Source organism: Bos javanicus, chromosome 13 (assembly GCF_032452875.1).
Source record: "Bos javanicus breed banteng chromosome 13, ARS-OSU_banteng_1.0, whole genome shotgun sequence".
In the NCBI taxonomy this organism is placed as follows: domain Eukaryota; kingdom Metazoa; phylum Chordata; class Mammalia; order Artiodactyla; family Bovidae; genus Bos; species Bos javanicus.
Genome location: NC_083880.1, coordinates 6556701 through 6580205, shown reverse-complemented (window position 1 = coordinate 6580205; position 23505 = coordinate 6556701). Strand labels below are relative to the sequence as shown.

Below are 23505 nucleotides of genomic sequence, written 5' to 3'. Positions count from 1 at the left end.
GGAGAGATCTTGGAGTAAAATTTCAACGTGGCAGCAGAAACCCAAGGTCTGTTATTTTAAGCTCTGGACACCAGACAGGACATTTTGTTTCCAACACACTCTGGGGCAGGGAGATCTCAGGAAAGATCAAGAGGCTACAGAGCAGCAAGAATCATAAGAATCACATTAGCAGTGACAAGCTTCCCAGTGGGATGGCGAAAACAGGGTTTGGAGTGGTTTGCGGAAAGGAACACACGTTTTTATCAGGCGCTGAAGCGCTCCCTTTTGATGTCCAGATTCCAAGGTTACAGTGTGTGTTATGCTCACACGCACATGTGCCAAGGACTGCCCAGGCCTCTCCATGCCCCCATTAATACACGCAGGAGTGGCATTAATACACGCAGGAGTGGGACTGGGCAGGCTGGACGCTTTCGTTTCCGTGCCTCTACCAAGCCACTCGCGGCTCAAAGACACCGTCTGGGGCTTAATCCACAAGGAGAGGTAAGAATGAGCATCCCTCGTGCAGCTACTATGAGTCAGGCTCTGTGCTTTTGGGTCCCCTTCACAGACGAGGAGACTGAGGCTGGGAGATGGCTTTTGCGTTACCCGGTGGACCCGGACATTGGTGGCGCCATCGAGTTTATCAGAGTCTGCTCTTTGAAGAAGCTGTTAAACTTATTCCCGATGAGGTATGAGTCCCAAGATTCATGGGTTCATACATTTCACAAATGAAAAGCCTTCACTGTGTATCAGAGAAGGGCCAGCTGCTAATAAGGAGGAGAAGATAAAAAATTCTAGGGCTGTACAATAATCTACCAGTTAGGCAAGAAATAATCTACCAGTTAGTGCTTCCGAGGTGTTGCTAGTGGTAAAGAACCCACCTGCCAATGCAGGAGACATAAAAGACACAGGTTTGATCCCTGGGTTGGGAAGACATCCTGGAGGAGGGCGTGCAACCCACTCCAGTATTCTTGCCTGGGGAATCCCATGGACAGAGGAGCCTGGAGGGCTACAGTCCACGGAGTCACAAACAGACATGACTGCAGCAACTTAGGGTGTGCACAGAGTCTACCAGTAGACTGGGCAGATATCAGATAATAGACACGGGAGAAGGGCTGTAAGACAGATAGAGGCAGTCAGCAGGCCTGTCACACAGCAGTGCTTCTTGAATCCTTACAGAATACGTGATATGATTTAATTTTAATTTGCATTTAAATAGAGAGCAGTTCCTGAGAAAGTTACTAATGATGGGGAATGAGGGTAACTTGGGAGGCTGGAGTCTTCTGGGAACCTTGTGAATTGGTGATTCTTAAATAGGGGAGCACACCAGAGTCCTCAGGGAATTTTTTGTTTTCTAGGATACTCAGGGGTAAGTCCCCATCTGCAGAGATTCTGCTCCAGCAGGACTGGTGTGGACCTTCTTGAAAGCCTTCCCCTGAGTGACTGTGGTGTTACCCTAGTTCAAAACCAGCCCTTGTAGTCATGAATTATTGTGGCTGTTGATTCTATGAAGGTAATAAGGGTGATTCTAATTGAAGACCCTGGAGAGCAATTTTGTCTCCGAGTATTTTTGCGTTTTTCTGCTCCATCTACAGATCCGTGTGTCAGCTTCCATCCACCCTTTTCTCTTTGCCATGAAGATGAGCAAGTCACTCGTGTCTGAGCATTAATTTACTGCTCTGTTAAGTGGGGATGGTAACGATCTGTCTCCTGGGACTTTGGGGAGAATGCTACTTACTGCTTTTCACTGCGGTGGCTGCTGTGTGGTGGGTTAAAAGACAAACGTGTCTACTGTTTTCAAGGAGCTTATAGATGATGAAAATTAATATAATAATCACAAACGGTGGAAAATTGAATGCCCTGTGGAAGAAATGCTCTGGGAGTTTGGAGCAAAGACCCCGGAGGTGGCCAGAACACACCTTTTGCACCAGAGGGGGCTCGGTAGCCCACTTGCCCAGAACATTTGGTTCACCGTCAGGAGAAAGGTCAGGGGAATAAGACCCAGAGGGCTATAGTTGCCAGCCTAGGAGCTGGTGGGCACTAGAGAGTCCAGGCAGCATTACAAACGGGGTACGCCATGTTCTGAGGGGGTTTCGGGAGAGGAGATTGCAGCGTGTAAGGGAAGGCTGGAGGTGGCCAGGCACAGGAGGAGGCCAGGGTGGCAGCAGAAATGGGTGAGAGAGGGGCTGCAGCGACGGCTGTGGCCAAGGAGAGATTGTGGCTGAAAATCGGCTTCTTGGAGTTCCTTGAAAGGGCTCCAAGCGACGGTGCACATGGAAGAAGCCCCTCGGCAGCCCCTTTGAGGCAGGGTATACAGTATTCAAACTCTCCGGTTCTCAAAGTGTTTGCCAGGCAGGTTGTACTGAGGAAGCCTAGGGGGTGGGGGGAAAAGGTGAGGTGGAGGCTCAGCAGCTGGGAGAACAGACCCCCCACCTCCAACGTGCTTCCACGCCAACAGAGTTGAGGACTGGGAGCCTGATTTTCCTGGGTTCAAAATCCGCTCTGCCACCTAGAGCAAAGCATCTCATCTTTCTGCAACTAAGGTTCTTCACCAGTAAAATGTGAATAATGACAATGACAGTAACAGTAGTAAGCATGTCCATTTCGTACCGTTACAAGGATTTTATTTTAAGCACTTTGGAGAGCGTCTGGGACCCAACTGGTCCTATAAGAGTGTTGTAAAGTTATACAACGATTTTATAACATGGGCTTCCATGTACATTTCATCTGAAAAAAAATTCTATGGTTCAAAAAGATTAAAAACCATTCATTTTCAGTCATCATCAAGCACTGAACTGACTTGCTTGGATTTGCCCTCTGAAGCTGTGGCCAGCAGAAGTGACCTGTGCTATCCACAGCCATTCTGGTTGTTCCTGTAACCTCAGTTTTTTGTTTGCTTCTTTTTTGTTTTGGTGCCTAGGACATGCGTTTTTACATGTTCTTATCTTCCAGAACTAAATATTCACTAGACTAATATTCATTCGGAGTATTCAAGATGAAGCTTATAACTACTGGAAATCTTCACATAAAGTCCTATTTTACTAAGGCAAAATGAATTTTAGGGGCATTAACCAATACCTAAGACCTAATCAGGTTAGCTCTGAGAAAGGCCTGGGCTCTCCCTGAAGAAAGAGACTCAAAGAGGGAGGGAGGGGTCTTAACAGGGACATTCTCCACTGCTGACTCTGAAAATGGAGGGCATCACATGGTAAGAAATTCAAGTCTCCAGCAGTTGAGGTGGGGTCCCAGCTGACAGACAAACCGGAATCTCAGTCTGGCAACCCTCAGAAACTGGGTTCTGCCACACCTATGTGAGCTTGGAAGAGAAGGGTGAGCTCCAGAGAAAGCTGCTGACACCCTGATTTCTGCCTTGCCAGAGTCTGCCCAGACTCCCGACCCCAGGAGACTGTGAGATTATAAATGGGTGTTGTTTGAAACCTCTGAAGTTTGAGACTTCTCTGGCAGTTCAGTGGTTAAGACTCTGTACTCCCAGTGCAGGGGGCAAAGCTTCAATCCCTGGTTGGGGAAATAAGATCTCACATGCTGTGCAGCCCGGCCAAAAGATAAAAACAGGAAGCCTGAAACTTGTGGTCATCTATTATGCAGAAATAGAGAACTAATACATTCTCTCTAGCCCAGAGCACAGCCACAAATCCACCTGCTTAATCCTCCCCAGCTGTGGCTGGTGGGGTAACTGGTTTTCTCCCCAACTTCTCCAGACAAGAGTGGGGCTAGGGTACGGCCCCCAGTGTATTGGCGATTTTTGGTGTTCAGTTGAAAATGAACCTGTGACAGGAAAAACAAAGATCAATGTGTAACAGCAACTCCCCTTCACCCTCAAAGATCCTACAGCTGGAATCACGTTCTTCTCCAGTTGGACTGAACCGACAGAGAATTCCATGTGTGTTACATCACAACGCCCCATCTCCCCATCCACACAAGAGGAAACAAAAGTGAAGAGGAAACTTCTGCAGGACTCCTGGTGTAAAAGGATATCTTGTTTGTAGGATGGGAGGAAGGAAGTGGCTACACTATCCTTTTGCCCCAGTGCCATGGAAAAGACAAACAGATTCTCTTTACACTCCTGCCGGGGAAATCGTTTACGGCCTCAAAGCAAGTGCAGAATTTACTGGTCTGCCATAAACTTCTACCCTTGGCTAACTCAAGGGGAAGGAAATGAAGGGACAGAACATTATGGACCAGTTTTTGAGCCATTTCTGCAGAAGCAGACAAACTTCCCCTCCTAGGTAGGCTTCCCCGGGTTGGCTAATTCTGCTTATTGGATGCCCTCCCCACCCGACTGTGGTCCTGAAAACATGTGAGCAGCCATAGGGCAGAGAGGCAATGACTGGCACTTTGCTTGCTAACTCCAACCTTAGGTTGCTCCCCGCCCCCCAGGCCAGGTAGAACTTTCTGACCCCCCAGCACAGGTGATTAATCATGGACAGAGGCAGCCTCTCAGTTGAGAGCCAGCCGAGCGTAGCACCTGCCATCTGTTCTGCATTAACTGTTGCTGAAAGGCCAGTGGCCTGTAACCGTTTAGAAAGCACAGCCCTCTGCGCCTTCTGCCTCTTTCTCTGCATTTCTCTGTGTCTCCAGCTGGCAACCAAGGGCCAAACAGATTTAGGAAGCAGCGGCAGGGGTCTTCCCTGAGCAAGGCCACAGGTCTCAGATGCCAGGGGCTCCAGACGGCCCGTTTCAGGTGGGATTCTCTGTGGACTTCTCTGCACTCACGGAGGGACTGCAGAGGGACAGAACTAACAATGTGTTGGGGTTTCAGGGGTAAAAAGAACTTGGAGGAAGTGCATTTGTATTTGCTAAACTCCCTGCCAAGGTAGGTGCTGAGAAGACCTTTACAAACTCCGCCTCTAATTATCATGGCTTCATCTGCCTGATCACAGTCCTGTCTGGTTGTCCCTCTTTATTCCTCATAGAGCTTCTGGGTGAAGAGTAAGTTAGCAAGAACGGCCACAGGATAAGCTTGATGGTTTGGATGGAAAGGCGTGGTTTGCAGCCCTCCAAACAGCTTGCCCTGTGGAGAAGCAATATCTTAGAAGTTTGTGAATGAGTCTCATGTCAAATGCAAACAGCAGGAAAGCAAGAAAACTCCACTCTGGAGAGTGAATTGCTGTCACCCAGTATACTCATTTCTTTCCGCCTTCAAAGTCCTAAATCTTCCCAGTTAGTATTCCCTTTTTTTAAACCTATCAAACTCAAGTGTAAAAATATGTGTGCCCTGTTCCAGGGACCAGAGCAAAGGTCCAAGGTCACAGCTGGAAGGCGCGGGGGCCACTTTCTCCAAGTCCATGTCGGGTTAGGAGTGGGGTCAGTATCTCACCTGCCAATCTCACGATAAAATTTCACAAATGAGCAGGATGAATGAAATAATCCAGACAAAATATTTTAAAAATGAGGCATAGCTGGATTTTCCAGTGCAAATGCGTTATAGTTTAAGTCTCACTCTTTTAAATTTCCTCTCCGGAGGATAAAGAAAAGAAAAATGATTGAGGTTCATAAATGAAGTTATTTGAAAGATCTTGCCATTTTATTCAACCCCTGTTAAGAATTGAATAAAAAAATAGAAATTTAAGCCTCTGGAAAATTTTTAAATAAAATCCCAGGTATGGTAGAGAACGATTTATGTGGACTGAATTCGCCCATGTGTACAAAACAGAAGCATGCAGTTTTTGATGCTTCCCAAAATAGATGGATGCTTAAAGCAATGTTGCATAGAATCGTATTTTCATATACATTCCATCTTTATATAAAGTTGCTAGTTTTATCTTCCTGCCTGGGTTTAGAATTTAGTTTTACCTTGATTGGTTTGTACCTGCTGGGTGCTGATATGATGAACATCAGAAGTTTGATACTTTTTTAGCCTCTTTGCCTCCTTTTAGTCCGTGTCCCCAGATAACCAAAGTGTGGCTGAATAAGAGAGTTGGGATGTCTCAAAATAAACCCACCCAATTCAGATAATTAACCCAAAGGCCCACGGTTTAAAATTGCATGTTTTAAATGGCAATATAATTTTCTGATAAAGATGCAATTTATAATTTTCTGTCTCATCACATCCTCCCTTCCCCCAAAATGTCCTGAATTTCTGAGAGTGTGTTACCACTTCCAAAATATACATTCTCCCCTGTTCTGGCTTGACTTCCAGAGCTGTTCCAATTTCAAGTCTTTTTAGTTTCTTCTGGGAAGCATTATGCCCAGGGTCCACTTTCTGCCTCCAAAAAGTACACAGCATTGGGGAATTTAGCACCATCATAATGATAACGATCTCAGTACCTGCCATGGCCTGGAATCAGGTTCTGTGAAAAAGAAGCCAAAGTGTTTCTCGTAAAAGCCAGACTAGAAGCCCTGAGCGTCCCTATAAAGGAACAGACTCATCTTCAGTCTTTTGGACCTTGTTTTGTTTTGTTTTTTTCTTTAGCTACTTTTATTCCATTCCAGGTCAAGAGTTTATTTACTAAGTCAATAGAGAAAGATTGGGAAACTCTTTAAAATATACAATGTCTTCCCACAATATACATCCGTCAGAAAGGCAGGGGAAAGAATGTCCTGGACTGAGGTTAAGTACTGCGGCAAAGACTGGCTGGCTATTCAACGAACCCTTTCCTTCTCCAAGGCAGATGGCTAATTTCATTTCCCAGGATCCTTTGTGGTTAGGCAAGGTCACACGACCCAGTTCTACCAAGAGGATGTGGGCAGAAATGAAACATGCCTTTTCAGTCATGGCCCCTGAAAACGTCCCACACACAGGTCATCTTAGCTCCTTGCCCCAACCTTTTAAACCATAGATTGAAGCGGGAGGAGCCACCAGATAGAAGGAGGCTGGGTTAACATCCCTTTTGGACTTTATATGAACAACAAATAAATGTCTATTGTGTTATGTGTTGGACTTCATTATCACAACAAGTTGAACTTAACCAAAATTGATCTTGTAAGGAAAGACACCATGAAAAATTTTCAAGGATTCAAAATCCTAATGACCATTTGCTTTCCGTTGGCTAAATGGAAACAAGGGAAACTCTAATTTTTCTGTGGGAAATTTAGTTCCTCAATCTCTCATTACTAGTTTCCAGGGAATGTCATGAAAACATGAAATTTCTTGATTGAAAAGGATCCTAAGTGCAAATCACCATTAAGATGGGGAAGAGGAGGGCAGAGGTCCCTCAGCATACTTAGTGGAAAAATGCCATACAGGAAAAAACCCTCTTACCTGTATTTTGGAAATACACTTCAGCTCGGACAGAGAATTAAGTGGTGCCAGTCTTTGCTGATTACTGTGTGAGTCAAATGCACAGTTGAGCTTTGGATGGTGTCTCCAGAGGAAACCTTAAGTGAGGGATTCAGCTACTACTTGGATAATTAAAGGAAAAACTCCATTTTTGCTTCTGTGATTTGGTAGCAATAACTTGAATTATCCTGCTTACTCATCTCTATATTAGATGGTGTCCAGAACAAGCCTTAGCATATGTAATCATGTAAAACTATTCATTTTTCAAAAGAATAGAAAAGGAACTATACATTTTGGCTTATGCATGTATCTACCAAGGAAGTGATCATAAATCCAGTATTTGAACCAAAATAATTCTATAAGTAACCTTTACAGAAATGATACTATAATTATTTACAGAGAGTGAATAGAATTCAGGGAATCTGCTTAGCCTTAAATTTGGTCATTCAGTTTCCATTCATTCATATACTTAATGCTTGCATGCATGCTCAGTCACTCAATTGCATCCAACTGTTTGCAACCCTATGGACTGTAGCCCACCAGGTTCCTCTGTCCATGGGATTCTCCAGGCAAGAATACTGGCATGGGTAGCCATTCCCTTCTCCAGGGATCTTCCTGACCCAGGGATCAAACTTATGTCTCCTGAATTGCAGGTGGATTCTTTACCGTCTGAGCCACCAGGAAAGCCCATTTGATGCTTAAGGCACAATTATTAATAACTAACTAATCACTACATATTTGGAGGACTGGACTAAGGTGTGTGTGACTAACATAAGAGGCAAGGATTGCATGAGACAGAGGAGGAAAGGATTGTTTCCTGTCTGTGGCATCAAGACAGGGCTTAGAAGCCTGAACAAAGGTTCAGACGGTGAAGAGTGGGTATAGTGGATGTGTGGGGAGAGATGAGAGTCTTCTAGACAGAGGAAACATCACAAGCATGCAGAAGGGTGGTACCAAAGCCTTGTGCATAGTTATAGGATATGGCCAAAGCTTACACTGAATGAGGGGGTGGGGCGTCACTCATCCAGCCAACATATATCGCCTGAGGCTGAGACAGTATCACTGCCCTCATGGCACTTGTACTCTCCTGGGGGAGACAGACAATCACCAAAGAAACAAGAACATAATGCTAAGTGGTGATGGACCCTACGGAGGAAAATGGTGTGGAATGAAGGAGTAGATAGTCACCCACAAGGGAGGGGGTGGTACTTTAGAAAGGATAGTTATGGAAGGTCTGGGGTTGCTGGCACAAGTTAGAAGGGTCACTCCAGCATCAACACCCCCCTATTCCAAGCTGTGCTGAGTCCAGGTTTCATCCAGTCCCCAGGTTTCAGTCTGAAGTTCTGAGAGAGAGCTGGAGCAGCAGAAAACACAAGGGCATCTGTGTCTGGTTTTGGGAGCAAGGAAGGTCTGGGTGGTGGCCCAGGGGTCAACAATGAGGAAAGTGGAAGTTGCTGGAAAGCAGAAAGGACCACCATTGTTTTCTTTGATTTTGACTCATCTGTGTTTTTAAACCTGATCTGGACTTCATCCACTAACATCATCCACCAAAATCATCTGCTTTCCCTTTTCCATTGTTGTTCCTTTTTGAACAGAAACCACAGTCCTCTTTAACCCTTTGGATATTCTCAGAGAATAGAACCAGAGATTTTGCAGGGAAGGGGCAGAACACTCAGTTTTGAGAATAGTCACCATAAACCAGTGATGCTATAATCTAATCAAAATTTGGATTTAAAAGACATCACCTCCCCGCTTCAGGGAGAGGCCAGTATGCAGAGGGAAAAAGAAGAGCAATCACATTAGCTGAATCTTCATTCCTTAATCTTGCCAAAGACAGCAGAGGGACGTGCAAACAGAAACCTGGGGCTGAAGTAACAGCTTCTTCACAGATAGAATGTTTTGAATACCTTTCAAGTCATGCAAGAAATAAAAAGAATCTCAGAAAATCAGTGTGAGGAGGCCCTCTGTTGGGGAGCATGTCTATCTAACACTTCCTCCTCAGATCTTGGGCTCATCACGATTTTTATTTTCTAAAGAGCCAAGGAAGCTCTGCTTGAGGAAGAATGCCCATATCGGCACAATGACAGGGGTACTTAGATCTAATTTGGGGGGTCAGTTACCCCATCCCTCTCTTACTGACCTTCCTGCTAATGTTTACCAAAGCCTGGGTCTCACACTGAAATATTGAAAGTGGAGAATTGAGGTAAATATCTGGATAATATCTAAGTTTGATTTGTAAGACGATTGAAGAGGGAAGCTGGTAATACTATTTGTCCTATCTTTTTTGCAGCAATAATCCCAGAATATTATACTGAGAAAACATATTAAATTATGAAGGTAAGACAGCTTATTGTGTTTCATCCTGTCAAATCCTATATTTACATCAAGGAAAAACACAATTCATTATTCCATCCTGCCACCCACCCTGCCACCCAGAAGGTCCTATTTAAGGGCAAGACAAGTGTGATTTTGAAGAAAACTAGAAGATTCTATTTTTAGAAGAATCTTCTATTTTCCTTTATTGTTTAAGCACAGGAGATTTTATTAGCAACAATGAAAATGTATTCTACCAAAGTTGGATAGTATATATTAGAAATTGGAACTCTATTTATTTTCACTTATATGTAAATTTCCACTACTCTGTCCTTTCTAGGGAAACCTTATCAGACACTCAATTATAAACACATCAAATATTGCCATGTATATGATAGCAAAGGGACTTCTCTGTTGGCTCAGATGGTAAAGAATCTGCCTACAATGCAGGAGACACAGGTTTGGGAAGATCCCCTGGAGGAGGGCATGGCAACCCACTCCAGTATCCTTGCCTGGAGAATTCCATGGACAGAGGAGCCTGGCAGGCTACAGTCCATGGGGTCGCAAAGAGTCAGACGTGACTGAGTGACTAACAATTTCACTTTTTTACGATAGCAAAAGTGGCTTTGTGATTCACAGAGTTGGTGAATTCCATCAGCCTAGCACTGAAGTAACAGCAGGAAAAGTTGATGAAATCACAGAGATCCTTTTTTCAACAGCCATGCTGGTGAGACAAGGATGTGTTAGCCAATGGAGCAATCCATTGTGTGTCCTGAGGTGGAGAGGTTTCTTCCATCCCTTTTTCAGGTGACTGATGTGAGTTCAAGTTTGAGAAGCATGTTTCTACACAACAGAAGGGAACGGGGGGGCAAGCATGGGCAGAGGGAAGCATAAAGAGAGCAGAGGCTGGAATTCCGGCAAGTGTAGCTGGGGAAGAGCACCCAGCAGTAAAGGAGAGGAAGGACAGACAAAGAAAGAAGAACCAGAAAGAAGAGCGTCTTCCACAACTAAGGGAAGACTGTTCTCAGGAAGGGAGGGTGAGGTGGAGATGTCCGTCCAGTTTGGCTGGGGGAGCAGCGGCAGGGTAGGCGGGCGGTGGTGCCCTCTGAGGGACAGAGTCCAGGGAAATGGCCAGAGGACGAAGGCTGATAGCTGTGCGGGGAGGAGAACGGGAGCTGGCACATGGGCCATTCTTTCAGGAAGATTTGCAGCAATGGAAGGGATGCGACTCAATGGCTGTAGGAACAAAAGGAGGGGTGAGGGGAGGTTTTTACGGGGGAGGAAATGATCAAGTTCATAGTTGAGGAAAGGGGCCAATGCTGTTTACAAGGTGAGAAGGAAGAGAATCAAGCACAGAGGTGTGGAGGAGATAAGGGTCTTTTATTTACTGAGTTGAAAGGGAAAGAGAGAAGGATTCAACAAATATTTGTTGAGAACTTGTCACTGCCAGGCACTGTTCTCAGTGTAAAGACTAAGATGAAATACTTGTTCTCCTGGAGTTTACATTCTAGAGAGGGAAACCAGAAAACAGGCAGATCTGTGGATTATTCGCCCGGTGCTCATGAGCGCTGTGATGACTGAAGCAAGGTGAGGAGGATTAGAGGGATGGGCGGTGGGTGTGCAGTTCAGCACCCAGCGGCTCCTCTCATGAGGCTGATTCCAAGCAGAGATGGGCGGAAAGTGAGGGAGCGGGCCACGTCGGTGTTGGCTGAACATGCTGTTCCAGGAAGACCAGCATATGCGAAGACCCTCCTCTGTAGTAGCTGTTCCCTGGGTTCCAGGAAAAGCGAGGACACTACCTGCTCTGAGCAGACCAAGCAAGGGAGCGAGCGGTGGGAAATGTGGAAGATCACGTCAGGAGAAGAAGCCTTGAAGGCCACAGTCTGGACTTTTATACTAAGATGGAAAACAGTGGGAAACTCTGAGTGGAGCAGTGATCCAGTCTGAGTGAGTTTTTAAAAAAAGGTAATCGTGCTTCGGTGTGGAGAATGTCACAAGGCAACAAGCGTGGGGAGTGGGGACTCACTCCAGTGATCCAGGTGAGAGCTGATGGAGGGAGTGGTGGAGCGTGAGAGAAGACCCGCATCTGGCTTTACGTCAAAGGAACTGCTGCTGGATTTGCTGCTGGAGCAGGTGTAAGGCCTGAGAGATGGGGAGATTCCAGGGTGCATAAACACTGTTGGATAAACTAGAGAAGGAAGAGGAGAAAGGAATCGTTTGCCTTTATCGGGTGCTTACTACGCATCAAGCATCATGCCGCGTTCACTATTCTGTATTACATCACTTAATCCTTCTACAACCTCAGTTTATAATGAAGGAACTGAGGCTGAGAGAGGGCAGGCAACTGGCCATTTCATGGAGCAAGTGGCGGGTCGGGGACCGGGCCTCACACAGTTTGGCCGCAAAGCACACCCCCTAAACCCTCCACGTGATACAACTTCTGTTTCCTCTGAGAAGTGAAAGGTTACCCAGAGTTGGGGGGACAGAGAACCCCAATTAGGGGTTCAAAAAGAATGTTGACTGATTAATTGAAAAATATGCATCAAAAATTTAAATAAATAGTAAGATGACAATTGTAGACAATGCTTCCTTCAGGGGAGTGGTTGGTGCAGCTTGGGGCTCACCCTCCTGTGGCTCTCTGGGCGATAAAGAAAACGACAGAGCTGCCATCTTTCTGGACCGCTACCAAAGAAGTGTCCATCTCTGGGCAATCCCCATCGCTGAGTGACCCCTTCTGCAGTTGCCACAACTGGCGTGGGACTGCCCCCCAGCTCCCAGTCCTATGAGACAAACATTCCCTCCATCTTGTTCAGCATAAACACTGACCTGAAACTGAGTGGGCCTGCAAGGTGAAAGTTGAATCATGGAATGTTTATTAAGCCAAGAAGTGGGCTGGATACTCAGAGGAACATCAGATTAATGTAAGACACAGCTTTTGCCCTTGAGGGGCTCACAGTGTTGGTGTTTGGCTGGTGGACCACTCAATGTCCGGTAGGACGGAGAAACCAAATCTCCACTTTGGGTTCATTGTGCTGTACAGGGCGATGGGCCAGGGGATGAAAAGGGCCTCGGTGCTGGGGAAAGGATTGGGCAGCTTGCAGACCCTCAGCTCGTGTATATTAGCTCCGCGAGGAGCCTGGCTGCAGTCAAGGTGGCTATTTGTGCATAAACATTGTCATTTCACTGGGACTGCTATTTCATCTTTGAACCTTGGCTTCAAAGGAACACTGACCTTATTCCTGCAGCCTGCCTTTCTTTGAAGCGTATGGCTTTGCCTTGCAGATTAAAGTGAAGACATTCATCAAGGAACAGATCTGGCCAACCGCTCCCCAAACTCAACCCGAAAACAAAGCCTTGAAAGGCTCCTATCAGAGCAGGAGGGGAGAAGGCTGAAGATGAAGGCTCAGAGCAGGGCAGTTTCTCAGACCCTGTAAGGCAGCTCGGGCTTGATGTAGTGCAGTCCTTTGAGCTTTGGGCAACTTTACCCTGGGAGTTGGTCTATCTCTGCAGAAAGGGGTGAGTTAATGCAATGCTCCCAACCAGTCTTGTTTATCTTATTTAAAGCAGGCACTGTTGTCAATGAGGCCAGGGTGATCATTCACTGGGTGCCTTTGAATTCTTCAAAAGCCATGTCAGGCTGAACCATCTGCAACTTGGCTGATGATTCTATCAATTTTCTTTTCTATCGCTTTCTTTTGTTCATTTCTTTGAAAAGAAACTGTTCAATCTTTCTCCCTGCTTCCCCTATCTAGACTCTGAGGACACAGACTGTACACATAGCTTTTTCTCTTATTTTTTTCTTTCTGTTCTCTCTGAAAATGGCAATAAGACTGAAGAGAGAGGTTAAAAATAATGACCAAGCAATTCTTTAATTAGAGGCTAAGAGAGAAAACTAAAGGAAATATCTCCCTCCTTGGAGGGAGAAAAACTGATGACAGATGGCTATCAAAGGGCTTATGATCATATCTTTGAATGTAACTTTTCTGGAGATCTTTTTGATTAAACAGAGTGAGTTCTGTTTGTGATGAAGTGGCAAAGCTGTCCAGAGGCAGAAAGGAAAAGATTGTCGAGTTGGGTATGTGTGAATCAATGGATGATGATAACATATACACTACAGGCATCACAATATTGTAAAGTAATTAGCCTCCAAATAAAATAAATTAATTAATTAAAAAAAGAAAACAAAAAATATATAACCTACAGGGCTTAAAAAGTCAGTGATCTTTATGAAGACATAGGCTAATTTTCAGAGTAAACTTTTTCTAGTTATTTGTCTTTAAAATAAAATCATTGGATAATTCTGGTCATCACAGTACAATTCATTTAACTTGCATTTTAGCTGAAGTCTCAAATAACTTTTTTTCATTAAGAAATCCATGCAGTCAAGAATATCATTAAGACGACTTTGCAAGAAGCCAGTGGTTCCAAACTAATTTTTTCACATAACCTGGTAGCTCATGTGGGGATGGAGACAGGTCTATTTTGAGTTTCAGTTTTAAAAGATTGAATAATATCTGCTTATTCATGTCCATATTCAGACCCATTAATTTACTACTACCACCTCCCCAAATTCAGGTGGGTCATGTGACTAGTTTTGGCCCAATGGATGGTAAGCAAGATGATAAGCATTACTTCTAGGCTGATGCTCTTATTGGCTACCATGGTGACTGTGGAGGCCATGTGTTGAGACAGCCAAGCCTCAAGCCAGCAGAAGCCTGAATCACTTCCATGAGGGGAAGTGGACAGAAAGTTGTCCAATTTGTGTTATATTTGATATTAGATCTATGCTACTAATACTACTAAGTCACTTCAGTCGTGTCCGACTCTCTGTGACCCCATAGACGGCAGCCCACCAGGCCCCGCCGTCCCTGGGATTCTCCAGGCAAGAATACTGGAGTGGGTTGCCATTTCCTCCTCCAATGCATGAAAGTGAAAAGTGAAAGTGAAGTCGCTCAGTCGTATCCGACTCTTAGCAACCCCATGGACTGCAGCCTACCAGGCTCCTCCGTCCATGGGATTTTCCAGGCAAGAGTACTGGAGTGGGTTGCCATTGCCTTCTCCGAATTAGATCTATGAGCAAGAGATAAACCTTGGTTCAGTTAAGTCACTGTGATTTTCCAGGCTTATTTGTTATACTGGCATAATTTAGCTTATCCTGACTAACCCAGGACCTTGACGGAAATCTAGTCTTACTTCATTCACTTCCATCATAAGAATCCTTCCTACAGCATCCCTGAGGTAGCACAAATACTTCTTGAACACTTCAGGAATAATACCAAGTCATCTAGCAAGCAATTATATAATGCTTACCATAGATAGAATTGTTTCAGTCATAATAAAATCTTGTATGTCTTATTTTATCTAATTCTCACAAAAACCTTAGCTCATCAATAGCCTTTCCATTTTGCAACTGGAGGAGCTGAAGCACAGAGAAGTAACTTAGAGTTGAACAGATCAATGAAGACACTTGCCTAAGGCCACACAGAAACTTAAGCAGTGTCCCAGGAATCAAGTCCCGGCAGCTGCTTTGAGTTCATCCCTTAAGCACTGCAGCATGCATAGACTGGAATCACATTTCCTTTTCACATAGACTATTCAGTAAGACATAGAATCATAAAAACCCCAAAGGCAAGGCTGGAAATAACCGTAGAAGTCAGTCAATCATTACATTTTACATGGAGGAACAAAGTCACCTCAAATCCATTTTTTCTTTAGTGAAAAAGAAAAGTCTACCATTTTCTTTTCAACCTAGCGACCTGCGGAGCCCTAGCGCTCAGCGGAAGGGCATCAGGGACCAGGGTAAGGGCTTCCCTGGAGACTCAGATGGTAATGAATCTGCCTGCATTGCAGGAGACTTGGTTTGATCTCTGGGTCGGGGAGATCCCCTGGAGAAGGGAATGGCTGCCCATGCCAGCATTCTTGCTCGGAGAATCCCATGGACAGAGGAGCTTGGCGGGCTATAGTCCACAGGGTTGCAAAGAGTCAGAAACAACTGAGCAACTAACACCTTTTCAAAGACGCTACGTTATCCATATCAGCCCTGTTCTAGTCCGTTTTATATAGTAGGTTTCTGGGTACAAAGTGTATGTGAATCAAGTATTTTGTCGCTTTAATAATATTAAACAATGATGGACCTCTTCATACTTTTACTGAAATAGTAGGCTCGCTCAGGACGTTGCACTAAGCACTGTAGGGTTTCACATCAGCTCGGAGGTGGGACAGGGCACACGGATGGTATAGCCCAGTGCGCAGTTCTGGGGCCAGGATAATTTGCTGCTTCTATAAACACACTCACTAGATTGCTTGACAGCAAGAACTCCCCTAGTCATCACTGTGCCCTATGGTGGTACACAGTAGAAGCTGTATCAACTATATCTTAAAGATAGAAGGTGAAGTCTAACAGCCCTTGATGAAAGCATATTTCAAAAAAAAAGAAAAAAAGAGTAAGCTCATTTGAGTCAAACGAGGTAGCACATCTTGGCCATGGAGACCCAACATCAGAGAAATGGCTGATCAATTATTGTTGTGAGTGTTTTCTCTGTATATACTTGAATGAGGAGTGGCGGATTCCTTCTCCCCAAACCCTGGTGAGTAATGATCGAAGAAATGAATTAATGAATGAATAGATGGGTGGGGGATTAAAAAAAGAATATTAAATTGACTAGTTCATTCTTAGGGAAACAAATGACCATCCCCAGAAAGCACAGGCAAACACACACCAGGCAGGCTTCATTTTAACACGACTAATTAAACAAAATCATCCACATTTGCTGATCACATGAAGAGGTAAGTTAGAAAGTGTTCATTGCTTTAAAAAAGCATTGCCCTGCTCACCCTTTCTGTGTGCTAATGGCTGTTCCAGTACATTTATGTACTCCGTACTACTACGCATTATGTACTATTAATGCACACATGGCTTAATTTACAAATTGGTTACATTAAGACAAAGCAGTATATTTGAGAAAGGGAGAGGTTGATGGGGCAGAAGGGAGGCAGAGAGGGGTCTAGGAAGGAATGAAAGGGAGCTGGGCTTGCTGCAGACCCTCTTACCTTCTGTGGTCCCATCTAGTCCCATGATGAGTTTCATTACTCTGATGATTTGCTCTGCTACCGGGGGGCTCATGGATGTGCCATAAGCAGCGCTATGGGAGTGAGTCCGTAAATAATCCACAAGGTCCTTTAACGAAGGAGGGAAATCCAAAAAGAAGGCAAATAAATCTGTGTTGGTGGACCCATCTCCACACATTACAGCAGAAGACATTTGATTCTTGAACGCGGTCTGATTTTCCAGGCGCATCACTAAGCTATTTGTTTTTTCTATCCATTCTTCTCAGCCTCTCCCTCAACAACATAGAAGGTATACAAAAATAGGAGCTCCAGATTTGGAGTTGAGATGTGTAAGGCATCTTCCCGACCCAGGGATCGAACCTGGGTCTCCTGCATTGCAGGCAGATTCTTCACATCTGAGCCACCAGGGAACCTCAAAACCAGATGTGTAAAGGAAAAATGGCCTCCTAGACATTTGTTTGGGTATCCAGGTCATGCGAGCAGTGGTTTAGTATGCAGGAGGGTACAAAGAATGATCTAGAATGTGTCTTTTTATTTTTGTCCTTGAGCGTAGTACATGAGCTTGTGCACAGGAAGAAGTAACGGCAGGGGAAGTAACAAGATATGCAGACTAATATACGCAGCGAGGCTACCAGAAGGCAGAGGAGAAAGAGGGGATGTGCTTCTTTGGAAGTAGACACGGGAAGCTCCACTGAGGCAGTGGGATTGCGTCTTGAAGAAAGACAAAGATATAAAGAAAAGTTCCAGTGTAAGGGCGCAGCAGAAGGGAGAGGAGAGATTGACCCAACGTGGAGGTAAGGACAAGATAAACTCCAGTGTGCCGTGGGCTGGAGAGAACCACTGGGATTTTTGCACCGCAGTCTTAGGAGCACTGGCTGGCTGCAGGATGCTGGTCCCTACGGTGGTAGAAATGGTTCTCCACCTGCACGCCTGATCAGCCTGAACCTGAGGTCGGCGTAAGCATGCCAAGAGCCTGAAGGAGCTCCAGTCACCTCCTTCTACAGCGGTGTGGTTAGGGGAGGCTGAGCGCTGGTGCCCGGGGACACTCAGCCCGGCTGGGAAGACATCCTCCTGGCTCACAGCCCAGGACCCTCGGGGTGCCCTTCAGAAATGCCAGTGTGCTCAGGATGGCTCTGAGTGAGCAGTGGGGTCCATGAAGTGGCGGTCACTTATCTTCCAGGATCATGAGACAGCTTAGAACCCCACTTCGGTGTCTTCTCAGTCACTGCCTGGAAGGTGACCTGGGGGGAGCTCTGCTTTGAGCAGGCCGTCTCCTCCTGACCCCCCTGCACTGGCCACATCCACGCCCACCTCTGTGCTTGGCACCATGCCCGCCTGTCACTTTTCCCTCTCAGGGTGGGTGTCCTGGTAGCTCACAGCCATGCGTCCTTACCCAAGCATTTTAAGTGTACATTGTTTATCTTCCTATGAGCTAGTAACTAAAGTTATTAGTGGCGTAAGTAAAGTACCTGAAGTCACTATACACTTTCCTAAACGTTCCCGCAGTAGGCAGTGGCTTGGCTCCCTGGCGGCTGGTGGTGTGATACGTCTGCCTGACCCCCTGGAGGACCAGGTAGCTCCAGTCCGCCTGCCCTGCTCCCTTCGGAATGTCTTTTGTCTGCAGTCCCCTCTCCAGCACTCCTGCTCCGCTGACTTTCTTTCCCCTGCGTTTCACACTCTTGACATCCTGATTTTTTGTGTCTTCTTCCCTCTCCATCGTTCTACTCTGGTTTCCTCTTTAGGTCTTTTAATTTTAGACTCTCCATTCCAGTTTTTTTTTTTTCCTCTCTATTTTTTCCTCTCTATTTCCTCCCTTCTTTCCTTCCCCCCCACCTCCCTTCTTTCCCTTCTCCCCACCTTTCTGTGCCCATTCCCACCACCCCCCCGCCACCACCTCCACGCTCCTTCTATCTTTCTTTCCAGCAAGTCTGTACAAGGAGATGCTCTGGACTATGCTCCACGTGCAGGAACCTGAGAAGAAGAGGAGGACAGAAAGCCTAGTCCCCAGCAGCCATTCTCCACTTGCACTAAAATCAAAATTAAGTTTTCTGTTTGTTCTTTTGTTTAGTGAATCTTATAAGCGTTTTCATCATCTGATGGAGGTAGTATCCGTCACTGACCACATGGTGTCCAAGAAGTTCACTTTGGAGCATGGAGGATGCGAGGGAGCATCAGGGAGAAAGAGGTGGTCATTTTCCAGAGGAGCTGCAGCCAGGCTGTTCTTCATGCTCCTCTATGAGCAGAAGCAGGGGTTTTCTTTCTCTACTGAAAGCTGGTACCTCCCAGCAGGATGCTGGGTGGGATGCAGGAAAAGGGATGATGTGGGCTCCTGTGGTCCAGGAAGGAGAGTTTTGAGGAGGTGACTTGGCCTTAAAGGATGAGTAGATTTGGATAGTTGCAGATGAGGGGAGAGGCATGGACATGGGCTAAAATTAGGGATAAAGATGGTATGTTAATCGGCACAGGATGGAGGAGCCAAATGAAGGCAGATGGAAAAGCTAGTGCCTCCAAGAAAGGTAATGAGGGGTTGTTCCCTCCAGGGCAGGTCTGACCTCAGAGTTACGAGATAGGCTCTGGAGCCTGGATCACTTAGGTTCAAATCCTGGCTCTGCCACTTGCTGATATGAGACCATGAGCAAATTACTAAGCTTCTCTGTGCCTTAGTTTTCTTCTCTGAGAAATGGGACAACAGTTATACTTTTTTCAGAGTCATTATGAGGATTAGAGCTAACATATACATGGTGCTTAGAAAAGCATCTGCTGCATAGTGAGTATCTGGTGCTGTTGGTGGCTATTGTTAATGGATGGCCAGCTCGGAGAGTCTGAACACTTGGAGCATGAGGTGGGAGGAGGGGGCAAAAACCAGATACTTGGTGTGTCTTTATCCCAGCCTCCTCGTCCAGCAGAGGGTCATGCTGTATGCTTATGCCTCCACACATTGGTAGATCTGGGCATCAAAGATTTGCACCCCAACACTTCTCCCATCCTTATTGGGTGGTAACAGTGAGAGTGCAAAGAAAGGAAAAGAGGCATTTCAAAGAAGGGAGAATCTAGACCTGATGAAACAGTGCTTCACTACAGAGATGGATAGACCCAAAGCCGATATCCATGGGCTGCTTGAGGCTCCATTGTAAGAATTTTAAATGTATTTCACATGCATAATTACCTACAGTAACTCATTTTAGCTTCTCAGTAGCGCTATAAGTTAGGTACTATTTTGATCTCTACTTTATAGGTGGGGTCACTGTGTTAAGGAACAGATCAGAACATTATCCCACCAAAAAGTGGCTCGATAACAAGGATTTGTACCCAAAGAGTCTGGCTCTAGAGTTCCCCCTTCTCCCACCCTTTAGCATCAGATTATATTACTTCTTCAGAGCAGAGGAGCTGGTACGGTGATGGGGAGGCCCTGGGGAGTGCAGAGAAGACTGTTCATCGCTACTCATGTGGTGTTTCCCCTAATCACAGAGACTGCACCCTGGGGGGAGGTGAGGAAGGGGAGAATTTCTAATGCACGCACCTGTTCACAGTTCTAAACCATGGATTGAATTGTATCAGTCTCAAAATGTGTCCTGTATATTCCTCTTATTTCTCCAAAGAGACTGGGACCTCCTTGAGAGTAGCAAACAGAGTTACAGACTTTATTATATACTCTCTTAAAATCTGTAGTGGTGAGTACGTTGCAGGGGTCTGGTAGATACTGATGGTCTAATGGAAATCAGAAGGGTTTTAGGGACCAAGGAAGGATGCTGAGGGTCCCTGAGGTTCAGTCAGGGGGTACAAAGCTGTATTCTTAGGAACTAGTCTAGCAATATTCTCTTAGCTTTGGCGCATCACTGACAAAGATCAAAGAAGTGAAACAAAGCTGGCTTTGCCTCCTAAAGGTGCGTCCTCAGTCCTCAATTTCCCTCACGAGTTGAGAAATTTCACAAAACCAAGGTCACGTGCATCCTAAGTTTGAGTAAGTGCCTCATCGGCACAGTATCACTTCCTTTTAAGAGAAAGACCATCTTGTCCACAATCTTATTTCTTTCAGACTGAGTCTACCTTCTCAGAGTCTGAGTGTGTGGATGGAAGTTAGCTTGCTTGTGTTCTTCAGAGAGGGGAGCTCCCGGGGGCACCTCAGCAGAGCATCTTCAGGGCAGCCTTGGCTCCTGGTTTCCGATTTGCTCCTATCACTCGCCCACTGGATGCCATGAGCCCTGAATGAAGAGTTGGCTTCGGTCCTAGGCAAGGAGAGTCTGGGCTGTGTTTTCCCTCAGGGAGGGTTAGAGGTCTTCTCAGACTGAGATTTCCAAGACCATTAGGAAGTACAAAACCCTGAACCTGGAGTTCAAGGACAAGAGTGGCTTTTCTGAGGAAGTCGGACAGGAGGCTCTTAGGGTAAACATCTTGGCATTCATTCCATGACCCCCATCTCCTTCAAAGGGCTGTTAATTCCAGCCAGGGCTGAGCATGCAGAGCAGAGCTGGCTTCCGCCTTTGGTGCCAGGCTTCTGGGCTAATGTTCACACCAAACTCAGCTGCTCTCCCTCGGCCCCTCCTCTAGAATCCCAGCCCTGCACCCTATCAGCCCTGAGGGTCACCTTTGCTGCATTCAGTTGCAAATCTCTGGTCTCATGGAGGCTGTGAAAGCCCATGGTCAGCTCCAGGCATGCAAGAGGACATGGGATCTGTGCCTTAGAGAAATCTGGACCCCAGAAGCTGGGGTCTGTGCTGTTGACCCCATCTCCTCAGCAACTGGGTCAATGCAAATTAAAAAAATAAGGAAACCAGCCCCATCAGCTCAGGCTTTCTTCAAAGAAGAAGGGAGGGAGCTCTGACAGGTGGAGAGAAGTACCTGACATTTCACCTGAAGTTCTTGAAAGGATAGAAAGCTTCAGTGTGGGTTGTTCATGGCTCAGCTACAGCAGCTCCGAACTCACAGTGGGCAAAACAGTGAAACCCAGCTGGCTCTTGAGAGACAGTTTTAGCAGTTTCCCTGGGGTCAGGAGAGTTGGTTGGGCCAAGGCAGACATGAATTTCTAGGACATTTTGTTACTGGAAGGCTGGGATGAAGACAAAATCTCTACTCTCTGAGGTTGTATCTTAGCACCAAAGCAATTTTTCTCTTGTGTGTTTCCAAATATTTTTTCTTCTGTGACACATCTGGTTGCTAATGCATGCACTTCTGACCTTGACCTGCTCCATAAAGATTTCTGGAGCCTCCTAGAAACTGTTATTAAGATTACAGTCCCTGCACATTGACATTTAAAAAGAGAGTTAAGACCCAGAGAGTTTTATCGTTTTCTAGATTTTGGGACCCAAGTGATTATTTCACCTCTCAAGATTTACTAGGAAGCCCAGGAACATAGTGAACTTGAAATTATCAATAATTCAGAAAAATGTAAAGTCCTAGTGTGTACACTTTAACTTGTTTATGGTTAGTTTTGTTGCCTTTGTAGAATTTAATATCTAGAATGTTGGATATTTTGTAATACTTCCTCGAATTGAGATATCTATTTAAAAATATTCAGAAAAACGTATGTAACATGAAACTCTGAAAACTGAATTCGAATTATTTAAACAGATACTAGAAAGATTTTTTTCCCAAAGATTTTCAGCATTTGCCCAATCCTATGTCCTATCAATTAAAAAACAAATTCAAAGTGAAAATTCTTCACAAAATTCTTCAAAGTCCAGAGGAATTAAAATCCATGATTTAAATGGAAACTATACATAATTTAAAATTAACATAATTTAACAAGTTAAAGGCACAGAGGAGCAGATACTAAGTACGATTAACTCATGAGCTCATTAGGCTGGAAGGAAACCAGCCTGTGACCTGCATTTGTCACAGGCTCACCAAAATGACTTCAAGCAGGTGTTTTTATCTGTACTGTGCTGTGCTTAGTCGGGTAAGACTCTTTGGGACAGGCTCCTCTGTCCATGGGATTCTCCAGGCCAGAATACTGGAGTGGGTGGGTAGCCTTTCCCGTCTCCAGGGGATCTTCCCAACCCAGGGATCGAACCTAGGTCTCCCACACTGCAGGCGGATTCTTTACCGTCAGAGCCACCAGGGAATCCCAAGAATACTGGAGTAGGGTAGCCTATCCCATCTCCAGGGGATCTTCCCGACCCAGGACTCAAACTGGGACCTGCTGCGTTGCAGGTGAATTCTTTACCGGACTGAATTTTAAATCATCAGGGAACAACACGAGACACTCTCTCTGCTGTTGCTGCTGCTGAGTCGCTTCAGTCGTGTCCGACTCTCTGCGACCCCATAGACGGCAGCCCACCAGGCTCCCCCGTCCCTGGGATTCTCCAGGCAAGAACACTGGAGTGGGTTGCCATTTCAGGCCTCATATCCTGCTCACCCTCCACGCCTTGAAAACTGCCGGGTGTTTTCTTGGTTTTTCATCTTCCCGGTTCAGGGTTAACGGGTCTCTGCCAAACACTCTCTAATTCTCGCTGCCACCTAGCGGTAAATTCAGAGACTGCAGTGTAAAATAGAGGGAGAAGGGGGAAGGACCGGGATGAGACATCCTTCTGGTTTCAAGTATGCCAAGAAGCTGTTTTTTAAAGAACAAAAAATGATCCACATATTTTTCTTCTTCCTGATTAAGGCAAATGCTAAATATTAATGATTTTTACAATGGCTCCGTATCTACCGCAGATCAACAGAAGGTAGGTAGGCAAGAGCAAATACACTTTAAAAACAGTCCGCCTGCCTTCAGGATGGGAAGTATGTGAGAGAGGTACTGAGCTGGGCGTGAACTGGCAATCGGGAGCCTCTGTTTCCAGCGGGTAACCACATGCAGGAACTCTAAGGGGGAACATGATGACAGCTGCCGAACTTGACAGCATTTCAAGGATCCGCTCACTTCAGTTTATTCAGGTTCCCTCGGCTCAGGAAACAGAGTTACG

The 23505-nt window shown here is 45.6% G+C and overlaps 1 protein-coding gene across 1 annotated transcript in view; it reads right to left on the bottom strand.

Annotated features, from left to right (window-relative positions):
• The window catches only part of SPTLC3 (serine palmitoyltransferase long chain base subunit 3), a 148076-nt gene that overhangs the window by 18161 nt on the left and 106410 nt on the right, over positions 1 to 23505 (bottom strand). The window contains exon 9 of the mRNA XM_061435620.1: positions 16583 to 16709. Coding sequence (XP_061291604.1) covers positions 16583 to 16709 — 127 coding nt within the window. The remainder of the gene's footprint in view (positions 1 to 16582; positions 16710 to 23505) is intronic.